At 40.2% G+C, this 22,375-nt stretch overlaps 1 protein-coding gene across 5 annotated transcripts in view; it reads right to left on the reverse strand.

Annotated features, from left to right (window-relative positions):
* The window catches only part of ptch1 (patched 1), a 97,421-nt gene extending 75,639 nt beyond the window's left edge, over positions 1-21,782 (reverse strand). Inside the window, exons 1-2 of one of the 5 annotated variants that reach the window (XM_072516733.1) lie at positions 21,628-21,782; positions 14,068-14,260 (exon numbers count right to left, since the gene is read on the reverse strand). In XM_072516733.1, coding sequence (XP_072372834.1) covers positions 14,068-14,260; positions 21,628-21,630 — 196 coding nt within the window. In that variant the 5' untranslated portion in view covers positions 21,631-21,782. Of the gene's footprint in view, positions 1-1,994; positions 2,094-14,067; positions 14,261-14,429; positions 14,453-14,818; positions 14,841-15,430; positions 16,466-21,627 lie in introns of those variants that run through there. The other 4 variants (XM_072516730.1, XM_072516731.1, XM_072516732.1 and 1 more) reach the window with 4 other exon arrangements.
* Positions 21,783-22,375: the final 593 nt, after the last annotated feature.

The raw sequence follows: 22,375 nt of genomic DNA on the forward strand, positions 1-22,375 counted from the left end.
TCAGTTAACAGATACTTAGTTACAGATTAGACTTGATAAATCGGTGCACCATTCAGTGCACGCATCTACATCAAGCTTGGACTAATAAGTGGCAAGTAACATCCACACCACACAAGTGCCAGAAAATGTCCATCACTAACATGAAAGAATCCAACCATCTCCCCTCAACATGCAATGGCCTACCATCACTGAAACCCCCATTATCAACATCCTGGGGGTTACCATTGAACAGAAACGGAACAGGACCAGCCATATAAATTCTGTGGCTACAAGACCAGGTCAGAGAATGGGAATTCTGCAGAAAGTAACACACCTCCTGACCTCCCAAGGCCTACAACCATCTACAAGTCAGGAATTTTTGGAATAATCTCCACTTGCCTGGATGAGCTCCGGAATAATCTCCACTTGCCTGGATGAGCTCCAACAACACTCACGAATCTGGACACCATCCAGGATTGGCACCCCTTCCACAAACATTCAATCCCTTCTACACCGACTCACGGTGTGTACCATCTACACTATGCACTGCAACAACTCACCAAGGCTCCTTCGACAGCACCTTCCAAACTCTTGACCTATACCACCTAGAAGAACTAGGGCAGCAGATGCATGGGTGCACCACCATGACTTACAAATTCCACTCCAATTCACGCACCATCTTGATTTAGAAACATATCGCCGTTCTTTCACTGTGTCAAAATCCTGGAAATCCCTCCCTAACAGCACTGTGGGTGTCCCGATGCCAAATAGACTGTAGCAATTCAAGAAAGTGGTTCACCACCACCTTCTCTAGGGTAATTCAGGGCCAGCGATGTTCACATTCGGCGGGCAAATAAAAAGAGCATATAGAACCAAAAATGGCAATTTTGTAGAATTTGATTTTTACAATTTTGCTGCATGTAAACTTGAACTGTAAATATTCAAACTTGTAAAACCATGCAAAATTAACTTTTGGCTATCCTCTTGGAAAATATACCTAAATTTATATGGCAATATTTAATACTAATGATATCAAAAGGAATTAAAATTGTGTTCCAAAGTATAAAAATTACCTCCAATATCTACATGATTAGTCTTATTACAAATAACTTGCGTTGTACACTCTGATAAAATCTGCAACCTCATGTCACTACGTTCACTTTTGTTGCGTCACGCTGACCCCGCTCCTCTTATCCACATTCTGCAAAGCTGACATCACTGATCAGTTCTGAGCAGGTCTCACCTCTAGGCAACAAAGTCTCTTTTCATTGGTTTTCCACTGTAGGCCACATGGGGCAAACACAATGGCCGCCCCCAGCTTCACACAAGCTCCCCAGTCTGTATGGAACTTCATTTCAGAGTGATTTATAACCAACACTTTTCCTTCTGCATCTGTGCAGGGAAACACACATCACTGGGGGCCACTTTCATGATTTTGTTGCGACTAGGATTAGCTGGATTAGGGGCCGACTCATAAGGACCCCCTGCAGACACAAGGAAGTTTCATCACAGGGTCAGTGTGATGTTAACTATATTCCATTACCGACACCACAAGTCTATCATGAAATAGGTACAAAACCAAAAGCTAAATGAACAATTTATTGCAAATGAAGCTTATGGGCTCATTCAAATATATTCCCCTAGTGTTTTTTTTCCTGTCAGGAATTAAGAAGAAACTTTAAAAATACATTTAATAACCTATATGACAAACCTAAAGAAATCTAGACATTTAAGATCACATCTCATGATACATTAGGCACTCATTCACCTTTGTCACCAATTTGATATTTATGCACATGGAAAAAAACTTTTTAAACAAAAGTACATTTAAGTATTTATCAGTGGTTGTTATATTTCACTGCAAACTAAAACAGATGCTTCCTTTCAAAAGTATTCCACAAATTTCAGAGAATAAAATCGGGGCAACACTGCATGGAAATTATGGCGAGAAATGGTTAATGTCAACAAATACACAGATGCACTGAAGGTGGGAAAAAGAATAAAAACAAACCCACTAAAGAAAATGGAAACTTTTAGAGCAATCATGATGTTTTATCAAAGCCTTATCTGTTATATTCCTTCTTCTCTTCTCTTTCCCGTTCTTTCTCTCCTCTCTTCTGTTTAGCGCATTCACTATCAAAAGAAAGGGGGTAAGCAATGGAGGCTTTGACCTGCAGCTGTAACACAATACTTTCACACAGCCCTGTCGACCCCCTGACATAAATTTTACACCGCAGCTGGCATTTACACACTTAGCATTTCCATATGTATAGCTTGGTCTGTGCTAATTATGCTAATCACCTGTCTAACTCTCCGCTGCGAAAAATGGTTGTATTTAGCAGTCCACTGCCTACAAATACAGCTTACTGTGTGGCTGAAATGTACATTCAGACAACCCTGAATGGCAAGATTTTTCCACGTTGCTGGCTTCATTCAGACTGCAGAAAAATTTATTCAAGTCAACTGGTTTCGGCCTGCAACAAAAAAGTTACGAGAAAAAAGTGAGTGTGTTCCTGCCCTAACATTCTAAGTCTGCTTGCAAGCAAAATGATAAATCAATTGGTGTGGGAAACAAAAAAAGAGGAGATATATTTTGCAAGCCATGTGAAACAGTAGCTTTAAAAAAGAAGAACTACTACTAGATCCACCCATTTCGTCCCAAGATCGCCAAAATGAAGCGCGTTTGTTCTCTTTACAGCAGGTATTAAAACAATAAAACTAGTTGGATAAAAGTTATAGAAAAGGTTCACCTCCTCCATTGCTTTGCAGAGAATAAATGAACTACTAATTAACAATAAAATCATCTTGGACTGCTGAAAGGTATTGTGTAACAATCACCTTCAGAATGCTCAGGGAAAAGACTGCCTTCTACTTTCAAAGTAAAAAGGTTTTACACAATATTTTGAGCCCCTTAATTGTCAAACACCTTCAGAGTTTGTCAAAGAATAAATCATATAAAGATTGTATATTTAGATGCAATTTAAATACATGTTATAAATTTCAAATTAAATTCCCTTTTATTAAAGGAATTCTCTACTCCAAAGACAATGAGGTTAAAATTGGGCTATACCATTGGCAGAAATTATATTATATATAATATATATATATATGGAGAGAGAGAGAGAGAAATGCATTATGTTACTGGAAATGGCAAATATAAATGTGGATATATATTTCATATGCACATTAAGCTGTTGAAAAACAATGAGACAATTGGATCTGACCCAGGCTCTACCGGATTTTGAATTCAGTTGCAGTTCTTTGGCAGTGCAGAGCCTATAATAATTCAAATGTTCACTGTCAGTTTTGTTCCAAAACCTGGCTCAGCAGCCAAAACAGAAATAACACTACAACTACTGTGGTCATTTCACAGCACAGAAGATTTTTTAACTGCGTGGGGGGAGGGGGGAGGAACGAGGGATGGAGCTTTAGACCACCCTGCTTCCATGGCACAGTATTCTGTTTACATTGCAGTGCTCGATTGTGTAATACATATGGCATTTTTGGGCAGGATCCCTTAGCCTTGGGCCAAAAGCCTTTTAGCTATACTATTTTAAAAACTGTACACTAGCCATTTATTCCCTTTTGTAACAGTTTTATTTGGAAATCTATCACTAAATATGCTGATAGCATCAACCACTTTGCCCTCATTTCCATCAACAATAGGTCTAAACTACCTTTTAAGCTAATTAAATAATAAACACAGAACTGCACATTTTCATCTACATATACTGTAATCCAGTCTATTGCTATAATATATTTCCAAAGTGCAACAAGATGTAATTAACTAGTTATCTTCAACTTCCACCAGAAACATCTCAGTATAAGGTCAAATTGTTTGGACAAAATTAATCCCAAAGCAGGACAATAAAAACAGAATAGAAAAGTAAAGACAATCTGATTTTTTCAATTGAGATCAGTTGCAGCCAAGATGAAGCCCCAGTATCCTAGTGGACATAGCCTATCAGCAGGTCACAGGGAGGTCAGCTTTGAAGGAGGAATCCAAATGAAATATAAACATGGCATCGTGGAAACCAGACAAATCTCCCATAGCTTCGTCCAGCCAGCACTAATCTAGGCATCAGCTGTGGAGCATAATCTAAACAAATGGATCACTCAGTTCATACATCTGGAAGCTGTCTTATTTTAGTCTTCAAGCACAGCCATGTACAGTTTAAATACTGGTCCAACATTTCAGAGTCAGAGCCTTGCAAAATAAATCTTACAATCTACATGTGCTTTACCCATATGTCGTCCCGTGTTGTCCAATGCAATGAGGAGAACTATGTCAGAGAAGATGCTTTTTATTGTGCAATGTGTAGTACTTGATTGCAGTACAATATTAAGAAATTTTATTTTAAAAATACATAATCGGTATTTCTGCCAGACTCAAATGCTGCTCCATTGACCTGAATTTTAGAATAGTTTATAGATTTACAGTGATGAAAATGATCTTCGATGAGTGAATATTTCAACAGATTAATGTTCTTTAAAGTGCAAGAAATTAGATGTTCCACTGTAATTTAAAGAAGTCTCATTAGCTCAGTTGGCTAGGTGGCTAATGTGTGGTTCATAATTGGACCAACAGTCTGGGTTTGATTTCTGTTCCAACTGAGGTATGCTTTGGACCCACTCTTCACCCAGCCCCTAAGAGTGGAAGGCAATGGCAAAACCACCACTGACAAAAATTGACAAGAACAGCTCAGGATGAAGCATCAGCAGAAAATGAGACAACTACCTGCCTTCGGGCAGAGCACATGACATGACTGTAATTTAGTGGAAGATAAATCCACATTTGCCAACATTAAGAAGATACTAAAACTGGTATATTAATGTTGAAGTCAAAACTGGAAATTATTCATACATTTTGGAACATCTTGATAACGAATGACCAGGTAAATAAAGCTGTAGAATTGTTATTGGAGAGTTGAAAACAAACAAAAATGATTCTCAATAAAACTAAAGTACTAGTTATGTAGAAAGAAATGACTAAATCAGCAACAAAAAGAGAATTCGGAGGGAACTTCTTTACCCAGAGTGATGAGAGTTTGGAACTCACGATTGCAGAGAGTGATTGAAGCGAACAAAATAATTGCATTTGTGGGGAAGCTTGACAAGCATAAGTGGGAGAAAGGATAGAGGGTTTTGATAGGTGGAGGAAAAATGGGATGAGGTACGAGTAGAGCATATACTCTAGCATGGGCTAGTTGGGCTGAATGGTCTGCTTTGCAATATATTGTTTATAATCCAAATTTAAAGCATTTTGCTTGAACCAGAATGAATACTTACAATCGCAAAATGGCTTATTTTATTAGCAAGTCCCAAAGAGGGTGAAGCAGTAACCCCACCTCTAATAAAATAAGTCAATCAAATAGACAAAACCTCTGCAGAGTTCTAATGGCGTGGATTCTGAGTAATTTTTAAATACTTATTACATAATTTGTACCAATAGCTACCAAAATTGGTAACTTTTTTGAAAATGTTCATTCTCATTTTAAAAGACTAGCATTTCAAACAGCTAGGATTCCATTTTTAGAATGTCTGTTATTGAAGGTTAACTGAAATGTTGGCCATTACTTAAATTGAAGATTATCTGAACCAAGGGAGCTTTGGCCCAATGTCACTCCTGCATAACTGGAAATATAGTCAATGTATCTTTGAGATTGCAACAGCAGTGAACAATGCATTGTAGAACAACATGGAGAAAACATTTTCAAGCAGCAACTGTACAACAGGTAGAATTGAGGAAGCAGGGGGCTGCAGACAGGCTAGGAGAGTGGGCAAAGAAGTGGCAGATGGAATACAATGTTGAAAAGTGTGAGGTTATGCACTTTGGAAGGAGGAATGGAGGCATAGACTATTTTCTAAATGAGGAAATGCTTAGGAAATCAGAAGCACAAAGGGACTTGGGAGTCCTTGTTCAAGATTCTCTTACGGTTAACATGCAGGTTCAGTCTGCAGTTAGGAAGGCAAATGCAATGTCAGCATTCATGTTGAGAGGGCTAAAGTACAAGAGCAAGGATGTACTTCTCAGGCTGCATAAGGCTCTAGTCAGACCCCATTTGGAGTATTGTGAGAAGTTTTGGGCTTGGTATCTAAGGAACGATGTGCTGGCCTTGGAGGAGGTTCACAAGGATGATCCCTGGAATGAAGAGCTTGTCATATGAGGAACGGTTGAGGACTCTGGGCCTGTACTCGTTGGAGTTTAGAAGGCTGAGGGGGGGTCTTAGTGAAACTTACAGGATACTGCGAGGCCTGGATAGAGTGGACGTGGAGTGTATGTTTCCACTTGTAGGAAAAACTAGAACCAGAGGACACAATCTAAGACTAAAGGGACGATCCTTTAAAACAGAAATGAGGAGGAATTTCTTCAGCCAGAGGGTGGTGAATCTGTGGAACACTTTGCCGCAGAAGGCTGTGGAGGCCAAATCACCAAGTGTCTTTAAGACAAGAGAAAGATAGGTTCTTGATTAATAAGGAGATCAGGGGTTGGATACTTGGGAGATAATTCTCAGCAAAATAAAAGCTGTACAAATAAAAGCTCAAAAATGTAGGGTCGCCCATTTAAGACAAACATGAGATTTCTTTTCTCTCAGAGGGTCGTGAGTCTTTGGAACTCTCTTCCTCAAAAAAAGCAATGGAAGAGTGTTCGGCTGGAACTTCCTCGCCATTCATGCCATCAGTATCTTCTGGTCGGTGAGGGGTGCCTACAACTGGAAACCTCATTGACAACGGCAGCACCAGAATATCCTGCTGTTGGCCAATGGCAGGCCGCCTTCACGAAACACACAGCAGATTGCATGGAACATCGTGCCCTTTGAATATTTTTAAGACAGAGGTAGATAGATTCTTGTTAAGTAAAGGGACGAACGGTTCAGGATAGGCAAGAATGTGGAGTTGAGGTTACAATCAGGTCAGCCATGATCTTATTGAATGGCGGCGCAAGCTCCGAGGGACCAACTGGCCTATTCCTCCTCCTAGTTCATCTGTGCATATAAGCATTTGATGTTGGAAGCAGAAAAATTGAAGGATACAAAAGTGTGTAGACACGGAGGTGATCAAATGTTTAGTTAAACTACACAATGTGAACTGAAAGTAAATGACCGTCAAGTTCACTATGGCCTGGACAGCTTATGTATACTCTCTGTGAGAACTTAATTTGACTTCCAAACTAAACTTTAGTGATTAAGATCAAATCCAGTATTTTCGACACTGGTACAAAATATCTCAGCGAAGAAAGGAATTTTCAAAGAATTGTGTTATCTTTAGTTTATATACTACTGCAACAGTATTTCTCAAGGTATGTTATAGGAAATATTAATGTTTTTTGCCCACTGATAAATGGTCATGTTGGACTGCATTCTTAATTAATTATATTCCAACTTTTGTTAATACTGACTGCACTGCCATAATTATAAATTATAATGTTTATTTTGCACAATAAATGGTAGGTGGATAATCTGGGAGTAAATTACCAATTTTACTCTACTTTTAATTTTGAATTACCATACTTCCATTTTTAGTAGTGGTAGATTGATTTATTTTGTTCTGCCAGTGCCTTATGGACTTACTAATGAACAATGAGACAGGATCAGTCAATAGCCACACAATAAAGGAGCCGCTCATGAAAATGGTAATAAAATTTCAGAATTTCATGTTCAATTTGAAGGGGAGAAATGTGAGTCTAAGACTAGTGTTATGTTTTAAACCTGAATAAAGGTAATTATAAGAGTATGAATGCAGATCTAGAAAAAGTGAATTGTGAAAGTAGGTTAAAATGCAAGACTGGAGAGATGCAGTGGCAGACATTTAAGGAGATATTTAATAACTCTCAGCAAAGATTTATCCCATAAGAAAAAGCCCTTTGAGAAGGATGCATCATTCATTGCTGAATAAGGAAGTTAAGGATAGTATCAAATTGAAAAAAAAAACTATACAAATCTGCAAAGATTAGAGGCCAGATGTTTGGTCAATTTTTAAGAACCAGCAAAGAACAAGAATGACAGAAAGCAAGCTACTAATATGAAAGCAGATCATAAGAATTTCTACAAGTATTTAACTAGGAAAAGAATAACTAAAACTTGTATTGGTCTTCTAGAGAGTGAGTTTGGAGAACTGATCTGGAAACAAAGGTGACGGGAAAGGCTTGACCAGGTATGTTGTGTCTGTCTTCACTGTGGAAGACTTAGAAAACTTCCCAGAGATATCTGAAAATAAAGTGTCAACTTAAAATAATCGCCATCACTAAAGAAAAGGTGCTGGGAAAACTTTTAGACCTGAAGGCAGATGAGTCCCCTAGACAGGTGGACATGCACTCTAGGGCCTTTAAAGAAGTTGCTGCAAGGATAATAGATGCATCGGTTAGAACCTTTCAAAATTCCTTAGATTTTGTAAGGCTCCCAGTGGATTGGAAAATACCTACTGGAACATCGTTATTCAAAAAAGGGAGGCAGAAAGCAGGCAACTACAGGTTAGTTAGCCTAACATCAGTTTAAGAAATTGCTAGAATCCATCAACCCAGGATACCTTGACCATTATAATTTGATCGCGCAAAGTCATCATGGGTTTCTGAAAGGGAAGCCGTGCTTAACTAATTTACTAGAGTTTTTTTGAAGAAGTAACAAGCAAGGTGGACAAAGGTGAACCTGTAGATGTGGTGTACTTGGATTTCCAGAAGGCATTTCATAGAATCCCTACAGTACAGAAGGAGGCCATTCTGTCCATTAAGTGTGCACCGGCCGTCAGAAAGCGCACCCTACCTAGGCCCAATTCCCCACCCTATCCCCCATAACACCACCTAGGGGCAATTTAACATAGCCATACAACTAACCTGCACATCTTTGGACTGTGGGAGGAAACCGGAGTACCCGAAGGAAACTCACGTAAACACGGGATAGAACTCAGATCTCTGCCGCTGTGAGGCAGCAGTGCTAACCACTGTGCCACCGTGCTTCCCCATTTGATAAGGTGCCACATCAAAGATTACTCAACAAAAACACGATGTTGGGGTAATGTATTCGCATGGATAAAGAATTGGTTAGCTGCTTGTAAAATGGGTCTCTTTCAGGTTGGCAAGCTGTGACAAGTGGAAAAGATAGGATCAGTTCTAAGGCCCCAATTATTTACAATCTACATCAATGATGTGGATGAAAGGACTGAATGTATGGTAGCTAAATTTGCCAATGTCACCAAGATAAGTAGGAAAGTAGGTTGTCAAGAGGAGGTAAGAGAGTCTGTGAAGGGACATAGAGACAGTTTAAATGAGTGGGCAAACTTTTGGCAGATGAGTACAATATGGAAAAATGTGAACTTGTCCACTTTGGTAGGAGGATAGAAAAGCAGCAAACTATTTTAATGGAGATAGATTGCAGAACTCAATGGTACAGAGGGATCTGGGTGTCCTGATAAATGAATCACAAAAGGTTAGTATGCAAGTACCGCAAGTGATTAGGAAGGCAAATTGATTGTTGGCACTTATTGCAAGGGGAATGGAATATATAACTGGGAAAGTTTTACTTCAGCTGTACAGGGCATTAGTGGGATCGCATCTGTAATACAGTGTACGGTTTTGGTTAGAAGCAATTCAGAGAACGTTCACTCTATTCATTCCTGGGATGAGGGTCGTATCGTATGAAGAAGGACTGGGCAGGATGGGCCTATACCCATAGATGAACGAAAGGTAATCTTATTGAAACATACAAGATCCTGAAGATAGATATCAGGAGGATGTTTCCACTTGTGCGAGAGACTAGAACAGGTGGAATAGTTTAAGATTAAGAGGTCTGCCATTTTAAGATAGAGATGAGGAGAAATTCCTCTCAAAGTATGTGGAATTTGTTTTCCCAGAAAGCAATGGAGGCTGAGTCATTGAGTTTATTCAAGGCAGCAGCATTAGACAGAGTTTTGATAGACAAGGACTCAAGGATTATGGGGGGGGGGGGCAGATGGCAAAGTGGAGTTGAGTCACAACCACCTCATTCATGATCTTATTGAATGGCGCAGCAAGTTCAAAGGGCTGAATGGCCTACTCCAGTGCTATGTTCTTATGTATTTTAGCACATGGAATGGGAAGCTCTGTAAAGAATAATCATTAAATTTAAAAAGTGAAATTTCTTAAGAGGAAGCCAAATAGTTTATATCATGGTGTCACAATTTTGTGCATAAGAGGAATTGAGAACTCAGATACCAAATCGTAAAAAGGCCTTGGGCGGGATTCTCTCAGCCCAGGCTGGGCCGGAGAATTGCTGGGACGGGCGCGAATCTCCGAGAGTGGAGAAACAGCGCCATTGGCACCAATGTGGTGCCGGTCAGGGGGCCACTCTATGTGGGCGCTGGGCGCCGGGCGCCCCCCCCCCCCCCCCCCCCCACACCGATTCTCCGCCCGGGATGGGCCGAGCAAAAAATCCGAGTCCCACCGGCGCCGTCCACGTGTGGTCTTACCCGGCGGGACCTCGGCGTGCATGGATCTGGGGGCGGCCTGGGTGGGGGGGGGGGGGGCTTCTGCTGTGGCCTGGCCCGCAATCAGGGCCTACCGATCGGCGGGCTGGCCTCTCGGGTTGGGAGCCTCTTTTGCTCCGCGCCAGCCCCTGTACCGCCATGTTGCGTCAGGGCCAGCGCGGAGAAGGAAGCCATCGCGCATGCGTGCAATCGCGCCGGTCACAGTGCGCATGCGCGCATTCGCGCTGGTCGCAGCTCGCATGCGCAGACCCGCGGCGCCCATTTGTTGCGCACGGCCGGCGCGGAGAAGGAAGCCACTGTGCATGCGCGCCCTAGCGCCTGTCCCACTGCGCATGCGCAGACCCGCAGCGCCCATCTGACGCCGGCATCGGCAGCTGGAGCGGCGTGGGTTGCTCCAGTGCCATGCTGGCCCCCTGTAGGGGTCAGAATCGCTGCTCCTGAGGGCATGTTGACGCCATCCAGAAACGCGACGGCGTCAACACTTAGCCTCAGGATCAGAGAATCCTGCCCCTTGTTTGTACTGGGTGTGAATACTTAAATGCTTTTGGACATTGGGAGAAGAAGAAATCCAAATGGGCTGGAGAGGAAAACACTTAAAATACAAATAGATATGTGGTCTGTGGAAGCATTGGCCTTGATGGGTGAAGTGCCCCCCATCCTCCCCCCATTTCACCCTTTATTTTGTTCTTAACCTTCTCCCAGGTGTTTTGCACATTATAATTGTAATCATAGACACATTTAACTTATTGTAAATTTTAAGCTTTTCATAAATAGTGAGTATTCAACTAATTAGATCATTTTGTTATTTCATTCATTCAGAATAGTGGTCATCAAACAGTGCTTCAAAAACTGTTGATTACAGTGACTCTACAAGGTGCAAAGACCCCAGTTTGAAATTTTGTTTTAGGAACAGTTATATTTGTAATCAATTATGATTATTTTAATTTGCACTGAATGCTTCCGGTTCAATGCCAAAGGATATGGCACGGCTTAGTGTCCAATGGCATTGTACAGGAAATACATTTGATCTGAACAGTGAGGTCCTTTTTCTAGAAGGCTTTGAACATTGTTGTTTAGCCAAACACTGAACAATATTTTAGGTCCTTTTGTTTATTAACAAGGCAGTTGGCATCAACTACTTCAACTGAATACATGACCTGAATAAGCTGTAGTTTGTCCTGAAAGATGCTAACAGTACCAGACACTGTATATAAATTTAGCGATGATCTAGTGTGCCCAATTATTCTCAATTGACTGATAGGAAGGCAAGAGAAAATGGATTTTTAAAAAAATATCAGGAAGCCTATAATCATATCAATTTTAATAACAAATCACTTCTACATTCAAGTTTCTCCTAGGAGCACCAGCCAATCATGGCCACAAGAAGAGAACAGTTGGCTGGTAACCATCCCATATTACTCAAGTGTGCCTGCTGGTGAAATAAACTGTGGAGCAATAAATAGAACTCACATAAAGTGATAAGTAACAATGGAAGCACAAATGGCTAACTGAGTAAATTACGATAATTTATTATGGATCTTGTAACACTGTTCCAAAAGTACATTATAAATAATTTAAATATTTTGGCTATAAATTTGAAGAACATTTAAATCCATGTAGAAAGACACAATGGTGTGTTATAAAGCACAATTTATTAACTTCTGGAGTAACCATATTATAACTTTAATGAGTTGTTGGGAGAAAATGGCAAATTTACAGAATCCTTTTGTATTCAGCGAGCATAGTCCTTCAGAAATCAGAATCTTTTGAAGACTAGATGTAGTAAACATTGTCTTCATTCATCCTCATTCATATGGTACACATTTCTCAATATGCAAAGATGCACACACATCCTACTGCAATGACTAATGAGAATCCAGTAAGTAACTATATAAATAGCTACGTGTCCTTATGATAAATGATCAAAACAATAAGTTGACTAAAATGGCTTTGTATCCTCACATCAATTTGAAACACATTTAAAAAAATTGGAACTCAGCACACTGTCATCAGCACGGTATAATTACTGTATTTAATCAATACCCAGTGATGTGAAGTATGAAAACAATAATTTTCTGCAATAAGTCAAATTAAATTTACAGTAAAATGCTTCAAACTTTCTTTGATTGAAAATTGATGGGCTGAACATAAAGGTCGTAAAATTGTTGTTAGTGATGTTTGCCCACCCATCATCATTTATGTTGTCAATTTTTACAAACCAAGAAAACTAGTCCCCCGATACAGAATTCCGCACCCCCTCCCTCAACTTCTCTCTCAATCCCTCACTCTGCACTCCCTTCTGTTTATACATTTCACCACAGAAATATGCAACTGCTGCTCATTTGGCTTATTTGTGCAGAGCCCATGATCGTGACCAAAGCGTTACACACTCAACTGAGAACACACACAGCTACACAAGATTCCTGCTGCTGTCAGCCATTTGGGGAGGAGGAGGAAAGACAGAGGGACAAAGGCAATATGTGAAGCGAATGAGAAGACAAAAATTATTCTTTTTTTAAAAAAAAATCAGCTACAGGTAGCAATAAAAACTGTAGACCAAATGAAAATAAAAAGAACGTAGAGTTACGCATAAAATAGCATATGCTGAAACTTTGTTAAATCGTAAGTTAAGTATTTATTAACTTTTAAGAGACTTTATCAATATAAATAAGAAACAAAAATATTTCACAAATGAACGTTTTTGTTTGATTACACAATATTGCACTAACATCTTGAAAAATCGTTTCTCCTGCACAACATAGTAAACATACGCTTCACAGTCTACTTTTAATTATGAAAAAAAGTAGAAACATTTGAGACAAAAACAATGTTTTCACTTCTCACTCCCAAACAATAAAAACTGTTCATTTGCAGTGCTAAAAGCTCACCAAAAGCATTTCAGATGGAGAACTACTCATGCATCAATTAACAATTCACCATTTTTGCCCCATTGTTTTTGACCAGTAGAATGTAGATCAAAGCTCACAAAATCTTTCTTAATTGCACTTAAGTTTCCTCCCACAGAACAGAAACACAACTTATAGAAAACTTTTTTTAAAAAATGAAATACTAACTCCAATTATATTAAACATACGTCACCACCCGCTAGGTTACATTAATCTACTTTGCAAACATGCGTTCCAGTCTGTACGACTTCACTTTTTTCGTGAGACAAATGTTTTTTTTGAAAGTTGAAAGCTGTCCAAAACAGGACCACACACACACACTGGCGCACAGAGAGCTGCACTGATCACATTCTGCTGCTGGGGGCTCTCACAAAATGGCGGCTTTGACAAGCTCCACTTTTAAGAACAAAACTCAATACCTCCTCTGCCTCCCCTAAACAACATGCCACAAATCACCATCATCGCCCCTAACACCAGACCCCAGCCAGGTTTACACAAATGTAGAAATTCATCTTTATGGATTACAGCAAATTCTTTTCCAACTTCTCCTTGGCTCTTGGCCAAACAGCTATACAATAAACAATCCAATTCTGGGACGATGTTTCTGCAATCCCCCCCACCCCACACACACACTCTCCCCTCCCGCCTTGCTAATAGCACACTTATTATTTGTTTTAAAGCCAGATTCCGCAGAATGAATATGGCGAGAAAGGTTTTCTCTTACCTTCTACCCACAGCTCCTCGACATCGGTTTCTAGATTAGCAGCCCTTAATCCCACAGCAAAAGCCCCAAATATCAGCAGGCCCACAACGAAGAACTTTCCACAGTTCCTTTGAATGTAACAGCCCAGTTTAAACAGCAGTCTTTGAAACTTTGCTCGAAGCCACAGCGGTGCTTTCCTTCCAGTAGCCTTTCCCTAAAAAATAAAGACCAGAAGAGACACCTTAAGAAACAGAGAGCTCAGCGGACAATCGCGCGCGCGCCCTTAAAGAGACAGCAGCACCCCTTCCGATAGACCATTTCCAGTGCTACACCAAGCGTTTCACTTGGAAAATAAATAGCCTCTCATATCGCAATGTGGTTACCCAAACTAGCACCATTCGGCGACTCTTTCATGTTCAAAACACATTGACGTAAAGGTATTATGTTACTAAAGATGACGGCCAGTCACTACAGCGACTGTCACTTCATCCCAGGGGGGAGTATCCATTGCAATCTACCGACAGTGGTGACAGGATACTCCGGGGAGTGCAGCGCAGGCGTTGCAAACAGATTAAATACTCGTGGTTTGAAATCTACATTTATTAGCAAATGAATGAAGATGACATAACAAATGCGTTTATGTTTCTGTTTGCAAAATGGTTAAGCACCAAAAAGCATCAACATGTTAAATTTCCCCAACTAACGTGTTCCCCATATAACAACCACATGTATAGGGTCAACATCTAATGGGATACATGGTAGCAAATAGTACATCCACGTGGTTGCTCTGCTGTAACATCATAAGCTGGAGTAATTCATTTCCATAGCAGTATCAGGACGCTGTGATCTGAATTAGGAAGTGAAGCAGCCATCTGAGAGTTACGACAATATTTGCGAACGGAAGAGGGCAGCCACATGGATTTCAGCTTAGAACCCTACACTCAACAGATACCATCGCTTAAAGAATGCTTCGCTTCTTGTTTACTTTAAAACTTAAACACGCAGCCGGGATCTTTACTGCCGCTTGTGCTTTTTAAAACAAAAGATAATTCGGGATCCTCTCTTCGCTTTAAAGTATTTATATGGAAAAATGGCGTGTTAAGAGACATGAAATCCCACACACACACATATCCAAGTGTGTCGATGTTCCGTGCTACTTGTACTGCAGCACTCTGCAAACACCGCTCGGAGAGCTGAGCTTTGTTTACCCTTGCTAAAAATTTAACTATTTTTAAACGATTCGTTGATAACATGGGTAAAAAGCAATGATCCGGCGGCATTCAGCTCCCACTATCTCGCTTTCGGATAATAATAGAAAACACAAAAGGGCCCCCGGTGTGCAAAAAAAAGAAAAAAAGTTTTTTTTTACAAACTGGAAATGCACCTTTGAGATCTGATCCAGCGCAAAGGCAGCATCGCAATAGCTCGGCCGTTCCAGATAATCTAAAACCGCTGTCGGATGCCGCAGGTTTCTCCTTCTCCTCCTCCTGTTTTGCTGAACATGGTCCTCCTCTGTCCTTCGGCGCTCCGCAGTGTTAACAGCCGAGGCCATGTTGTGGATGCGACTGGGCTAGTATAATCACACACCGTCTTAGCTTCCACCAAACGGCCACTTTAATCCTCAGCAAAGTAGACGCTGTCTGGCAAACTTCATACTCCTCGTAGCGATGGCGAGTCAAAGTTTGCGCCTTCCATTCCCACATTTCGCGATCTGGGGGATCCTGGCGATCTTCTACATTCACGGGAACTGTGCGCTTTAAAAGAGACCGGAGAGGGGAGCTTGAAAACGTTCACCTTCTTCCAGAGACTTGAAAGTTTACCCGCACCGACCACTCGCTTGAACCATTCTATGCACCAGGCCCTGGAACTCTGTGAGCCTTGATTCAATAGAAAAAAAGCCTCTCTCTCCATTTAGGGGGGAAGGAAAGCAAAAACCCGCCTCCAGGGCCGTCAGATGGCTGGGAGAAGGCTTGTATTGCTTGGCTCTGATTGGCTGAGGAAGGCAGAAATTACTCAGCAAACACGACTATTATTAGCTGCTTAGCAACAGCTCACCAAAGTAGAGACCACCCAGGCGGTGAATGCATCTGTGCCCACTTCAGGGGAGCCGCGGTTCGCCTGAAAGAAATCATAGCTCTTCACTCCCGTCTCCCTCTCTTCTTTTGCACGCATTTGGTTTAAAGCAAGAGTTGATATGTAAAGATACGATCCTAGGATTATTTTTCTTTCTTGAGCGGCGCATCGGGGTTTCTGTCGATTACACAGCGGCCGATTCTCGCGAGGAGATTGAACTTTTGGAGGCACTTGCTCGTGTTTAAAGAAAATCCTTTAGCGGTATCTTGGCCTCAAGTTGTAACAAATGCTGGGAGGTCTCGGTTGAATCGCCAGCTTGCACAAATAATGACAAATAATGATGGACCGTGCAGTGGGAAGTGTCAGATTTTTGCATTCACTCGAAACCGTAATAGCTGCTCTTTCCCAACCCACACTAAATGAAAAACAAAATAAACTTTTTTTTGTTGAAAAATCTCCCAGAGTAATATGGGAAAGTTATCCGACGGGGCAAAAAAAAATCCCTGGCCGAACGATTAAACCTTATTTCTTTCTAAGTCACGGGGGATTTCGGATGCAAATAAGGTTATCTTTAATTTTTATTATAAAAATCTCCCACATCCCTCCCGGCCGCCCCCGTACAAACCACACACACACACACATTTTCATTTTATTCATTGAAATAGGGGAGTTTCACTGGAGGTCATGTGACCGGCGTACCCAGGGCGACGCGCTGCAACAATGTGGGAATGGCTGAATTACTGTAGGAGCACAGGAAGAAAACAAAAACCTCAGTGGTCCTGTCAAACTCCATCAGGATCAATGTGATTTGCATGGCTAATTAACAGACTTCTCACTTCTGTTAATTTCTGGAAGGAAAGGAGGTGGCCGGGGAAGAAAAAACCCGCTTAATTGCATTTCACCTTCATGTATGCGATGGTGCTCAAAGAATTTGAAACAAGCCGGGATTCCTAACGAGATCTATCCCATTCGCGGAAAACTGTAACGTTTTCCTGGTGGAAGTTCGAACTTGAGGAACTTTTTTTTTCAGTCCTCCTTTCATTCAATGTCACCATTAGATAGTATTTCAAGGCCTTAAGCTGGGCTCGTTTGAGATGTATTATTTTATCGAGCGCAATGCTGTAACATGACACTAAAGTATGTTATAACATAATTCAAGATTAAATTAGAATAACAGTTCAAAAATCACAGGGGCCAGAAATCACATGGAATGTAGGAGCTGAAATATGAGCATGTGGGTAAGGCAGACGATGAACTGGGTGGACATACGGAATTGTTTATTCAGCGTTTCTAACCTTTTCATATAAGATCAAACGGAAGTAAGGTCATATTACATAAATACCAAAGCAGAGGTTTAACATAACCACAAAAGTCGCGATCTATAAATTCAGAAATAGGAAGTGCCAATTAACTATAATTGACCATACTTTGCATACTAGAGCAATGTTTATTCCAATATTGAAAATAAATCGATTCCTTTATAGGACGAATGTTTTTCACATTTTTATTTTAAAGCAAACATCTTGATTCTTAGCACAATTAGATGTCATTATTGAGTAAATGGAAAGCACGTTGGCCACTACTATAAATAGCTAAACATTACCTATCACTTTTTACTGATATAATTTATTCAATATACACACGAGCTGTTTACATCCGCGTGAGTTATTATTTCATCATTGTCTGTTTCAGTTTAGTTCGACTGTACTTACATGAACACTACAGATATGTGGTCAACATAATATCTTCATGGAGCAGGATTTCTGTTGGTATTAGGACAGTGAAAAGCAAATGTGGTCCCACTTATGAATATATGACATGCAAATATACTCACACATCTGCTCAATATGTTAATTGCAATGCAATACGATATCGTTAACCACACTTTTCTAATGAATGCATTTTTATGGTGGTACTTCTCCTCCAAAACACATTTTCTGCTACGCCCCTTAGAGACCCCAATAGGTACTGCAATGAACCACTTGGAAGATTGATGAATTGGTCGAAATGCAATCCAAATTCTGAATTAGCATGTATTACCAGGACAACTGTTCCTGTTCAAAATGCATTCTCGGTTCTCTAAATAACTGTATGTGTGTGTCTTAGGTCTTTGTATTCCGTTTGTAATAAACATCTTTAAATATAGTCATCACAGATGAAACGTGAGAAAAGAATATTTAATTTCATGAAACAAATATAATCTGGGTAAGAATCAATGCATCTTAATTGATCATTTTTCACATTTATTGACCACGAAATGTTAAAGGAACATCACTCTGTTAATGGATGACATGTTTGCACGTAGATTTTGATCTATGCACAAAATATATCTTCCATATCGGAACTCTCAAGAAAGGGTATTTTTTGCGCGGTTGTATCATTAAACTTCTGTAGATTTAAAGCTTCACACGATTAATTCTTATTGATTGGATCTGAGATAATGATACTGGCCTGCATGAAAAATGTATTTGCTATTTTAACATTACAAAACTGTCTGAAAGGAGGCGTTGTTAATCAGTAACTGCGGATAACATTGTCACGCACCTACTTAAGGTGTGCAAATCTGCGATATGTGAAACATTTGGTTTGTAGTAAAACAAACGTGTTCAGAGTCCCGTTTTTGACAAAATGTGCCAGCTGCAATGGCAGTTTTTCCTCCAACTTATTATAAATGGTTATTCTACTTAAATAGGAAAACGTTTAAAAATCATTTTAATCTTGTGGTCCAGAGTGAACTGCTTTAAAGGCAAAGCGATTGGATGGAGTACATTTGGCATATAATTGACTTGCTTCTGTATGGCTGGAGAGAAAGGAAGAAGTGTGAGCACAAACTCACAACTTGGGTGGTCAGCTATGGATGCCCTCAATTTGCCTCATTGCTAATGCATGCGAGTGTTCCATTCCGAGGCGATAATGTTGTTCGTAATCAATCTAGCCTTATTTACATTTGGAAGCATTGTTGTCTTTAATATGCATGCCTTGCTCATGTAAACGGCGCTCGACGCCCGGTTGGGTTAACTTCAACAAATCACTAAAGGTCTCCTCATAGTGGTCAGAATTGTTTTTTTTTTCTCAAATGGATTGAATCAATTTTATTTGTCAGTTGGGTTTTGCAGAGTACAACTAGCAAGCTAGTGTGCCTCTCCTGCCTTTGGTCCATCTCTTCTGTAATGGCACTTATTAACAGGATTTCTGTGCTTTTAATCAACCATCCATTCGTACATTAACTGGATACCCATGTTTTACGTTATGTGGATTTTTAACTTTACTCTGTTATTTTTCATTTATCATGATGGTTAGGTGGAGACATACATACAATCCAATATCACGAACTGCTGAATAATGCTTTTTTGAGCACCATTGTCTCATTTGGAGGGAGCCAGCAAGTTTTAGTATTTAAATGTGCAATACGGATATATCTTTTGAAGTGTTATGAATCGGTGTTACAAGTTTTAGTAGTCTATCCAATCATGTGTATTTGTGTAATTCCGTGCATATTGTGAAATGTGGCTGATATTTGCTGCTTCTTTTTTCAGTCTGCCCACCCATCCCTATACTGTGCCAGGGCTACTTTTCCCTCCGTCCATGCTGTCACCAGTCTTTCGATTTTGAACTATTGCATTATTAATTCCCGCTAAACAGGCAATGCCATCAGGTATGGACTGTGGCACATTTAGACAACACAGCTCCCATTGTACTCTTCCAAATCCAACATATATAAAAGATGTTGAATCTTTAAGATTTAAAGAGGCCACCCATTTCTAAGCAGCTCTGGCGCCAACGGCATAAAAAATAAATGACTATCACTGACTAACATGGATCATTCATCCCATTTTCAATTCAAATAGACACAAATGAATTGGGACTTTGGGCATCATTTCCAACTTGTACCAAGTGTTTCTTTGGAGCTATTTGTTTCAACCACTGATCTTGAATTATAATTCTCTTCAATATCTATAATTCGTTAGTTTCCTTTTGATTTTCTCATACACTAGGTTTTACACCTGGAGCACTTTGAGTGATGGGACATCACAGATCACATTGACTCATCTCAGTGCAACATATTTTCAATGTAGCTTTTTGTCAGGACTAATTAACAAGGACTAATTAACATCAGATCGCGAATATTACTTGCAATTTTTCCTTTGAACTATTTTCAGTTAACAGGGATTTTCAACCGAAGTAGATATTGTCCCTCAATGGGTTTTAATCTTCAAACACAGTTTTCTTGTCACCCGTTTCAACATGTCAAGCCACCCCACCCCACTTCTCCCACACACGATGGGGGGTGGGATGGGGTGGGGGCACTACTCACAAAATCTGTCAAAATAATGCAACTAATTACCCTTGATCGAGCTGAAAGAGAAGTGGATTGCATGCTGTCCAAAGCATGGACACCGAATTAGGGGTACAACACAGGCACATATACACTGACAAACACACACAAAAAGATCTGCTTTCAGTAAGTAATTTTAATCATTTCAGGGGCCATTCATTTGACAACCTAGCATCACGTCTTGTCGAACACGATTGGCGACACGATCCTTTGACCTACCGCTGTAGCAACAAATTTATTAGATATATAGGCATGAGAAATGAAAGGAAGTAAAACAATTGCGCCTCATTGTGTTCACCCTTTGACTCTACTAATCCGGTTTACACCTCACGCCTACATCACTCAATAGGACTATTACCAGCAAAAAATAAAGGGGTGGGGGTTGCTGATGTCTATGGGGGGAAACAATTTAAGTGAAAATGAGAAAGATTAAGACGTTTCTTCACATGCAGCGATCTCCACCATCCCTTTTCGTGGTTGAAGATTTTTTTTTGTAAAGGGCTACGCTTTAGATATAATTATCTGGTTTCACTTTGTATTGTCGCCTTTGATCAAAAATATATTATTCGGTTTATCACCCACGCTTTCGATTACTTTTATGGGCGGGCTAACTAGGTTAGATTTTGATTTTAAATACCTTTAAAATGTTTAAACGTGTTGGAAGTAAAGCAAAGAAAAAATACAATGTCCACTGAATGAAACAGCAATCTTATGGCACACCACATCACTTACAGAGATACAACTGGAAAAAAAATCGAGATGTCTTTTTTTTCCTGCTGAGAGACAGCAGTAATCAGTGATTTCTTTTTGTCCCAGAGGTGCATCTCTATAGGAATTGCACTGAACGGAAGCTGGTGGCGACCCCTCGGAGCGTGAAAATAGGTTACAGGGATCCCCAGGACCCCCAACTCTGTCAGCGTTTCTATCAATGACCCCGTCTGTTCAGCAACCAAGTCTAACTGTGAGTATTCCGAATACAATCAGAAAACAAAATCACCTCAGATACATATCAATGCTCTTATACCACCCAACCATAATAATCCCACTATTAGCTGTAGCAACAGTGGCTGAATTAACTATATCAGTAACACAACAAGCCCATGCTATTTGCCAAGAGTTTACCCCAAGAGCATTGCAGTCTCTTTTTTTTCATCAAAGGTAATTTTACTTACCATCTTCCTCGAGGCTCCCCTGTGTGACCGTACTGGTCTTGCTTTGTTTTATATTTTCGGGGAGTGTACGATGTTATTTTTCACAAGGTTTAAAAAGTGATTTTAAAGGAACAAGGAGTGTAATAATCCTGCTAGGTTGCAGTCATTCTGCTGTGTGCTGGAAGGTCTCACAATTACATGCCTGTTTCTATTAAGCAGCGCGATCCTCGAGGTGGGTGGTCTGCTCTCAATAGGCAGGACCTGTCACCGTCACGTGACTACCCCAACACCACCACCCCCTCCCTTGCACAATAAACTAAACTTAAATCTAAACGAAACTAGCATGCTATCAGTCCTGTGTAAACAGCCTGCAAAGCACAAACCATGAGGAACCATGTATTCAGTTGCTGTGAAATCCATATTCAGCTCTCCAGAATATTGACAACTAAAATAGGACAGATTTATCGAGCGCTTGGAATTGCACGAAACAATTCTTTGTGTGGAGAAAATAAATGGGACCAAAGTGAATGGCAACACAATTGTACATAGACATCACTCAGTTTGAAAAGATGGAGTTGTGTAACTACATACTTTACATCAGCACGCTTCTGTGAGAGACAGCCATTTAATTCATCTATTTTCACAAATAGCTGTTCAAACACCCCAAAACGTTGGCCCAAATAATTTGATTGTGATAAGCCTTAACTACATGCAGTTATCCGCCCCCGATCTAGAAGTTGCATTAGGCATGAATTGTTATCACGCTATA

Source organism: Scyliorhinus torazame, chromosome 9 (assembly GCF_047496885.1).
Source record: "Scyliorhinus torazame isolate Kashiwa2021f chromosome 9, sScyTor2.1, whole genome shotgun sequence".
NCBI lineage: Eukaryota > Metazoa > Chordata > Chondrichthyes > Carcharhiniformes > Scyliorhinidae > Scyliorhinus > Scyliorhinus torazame.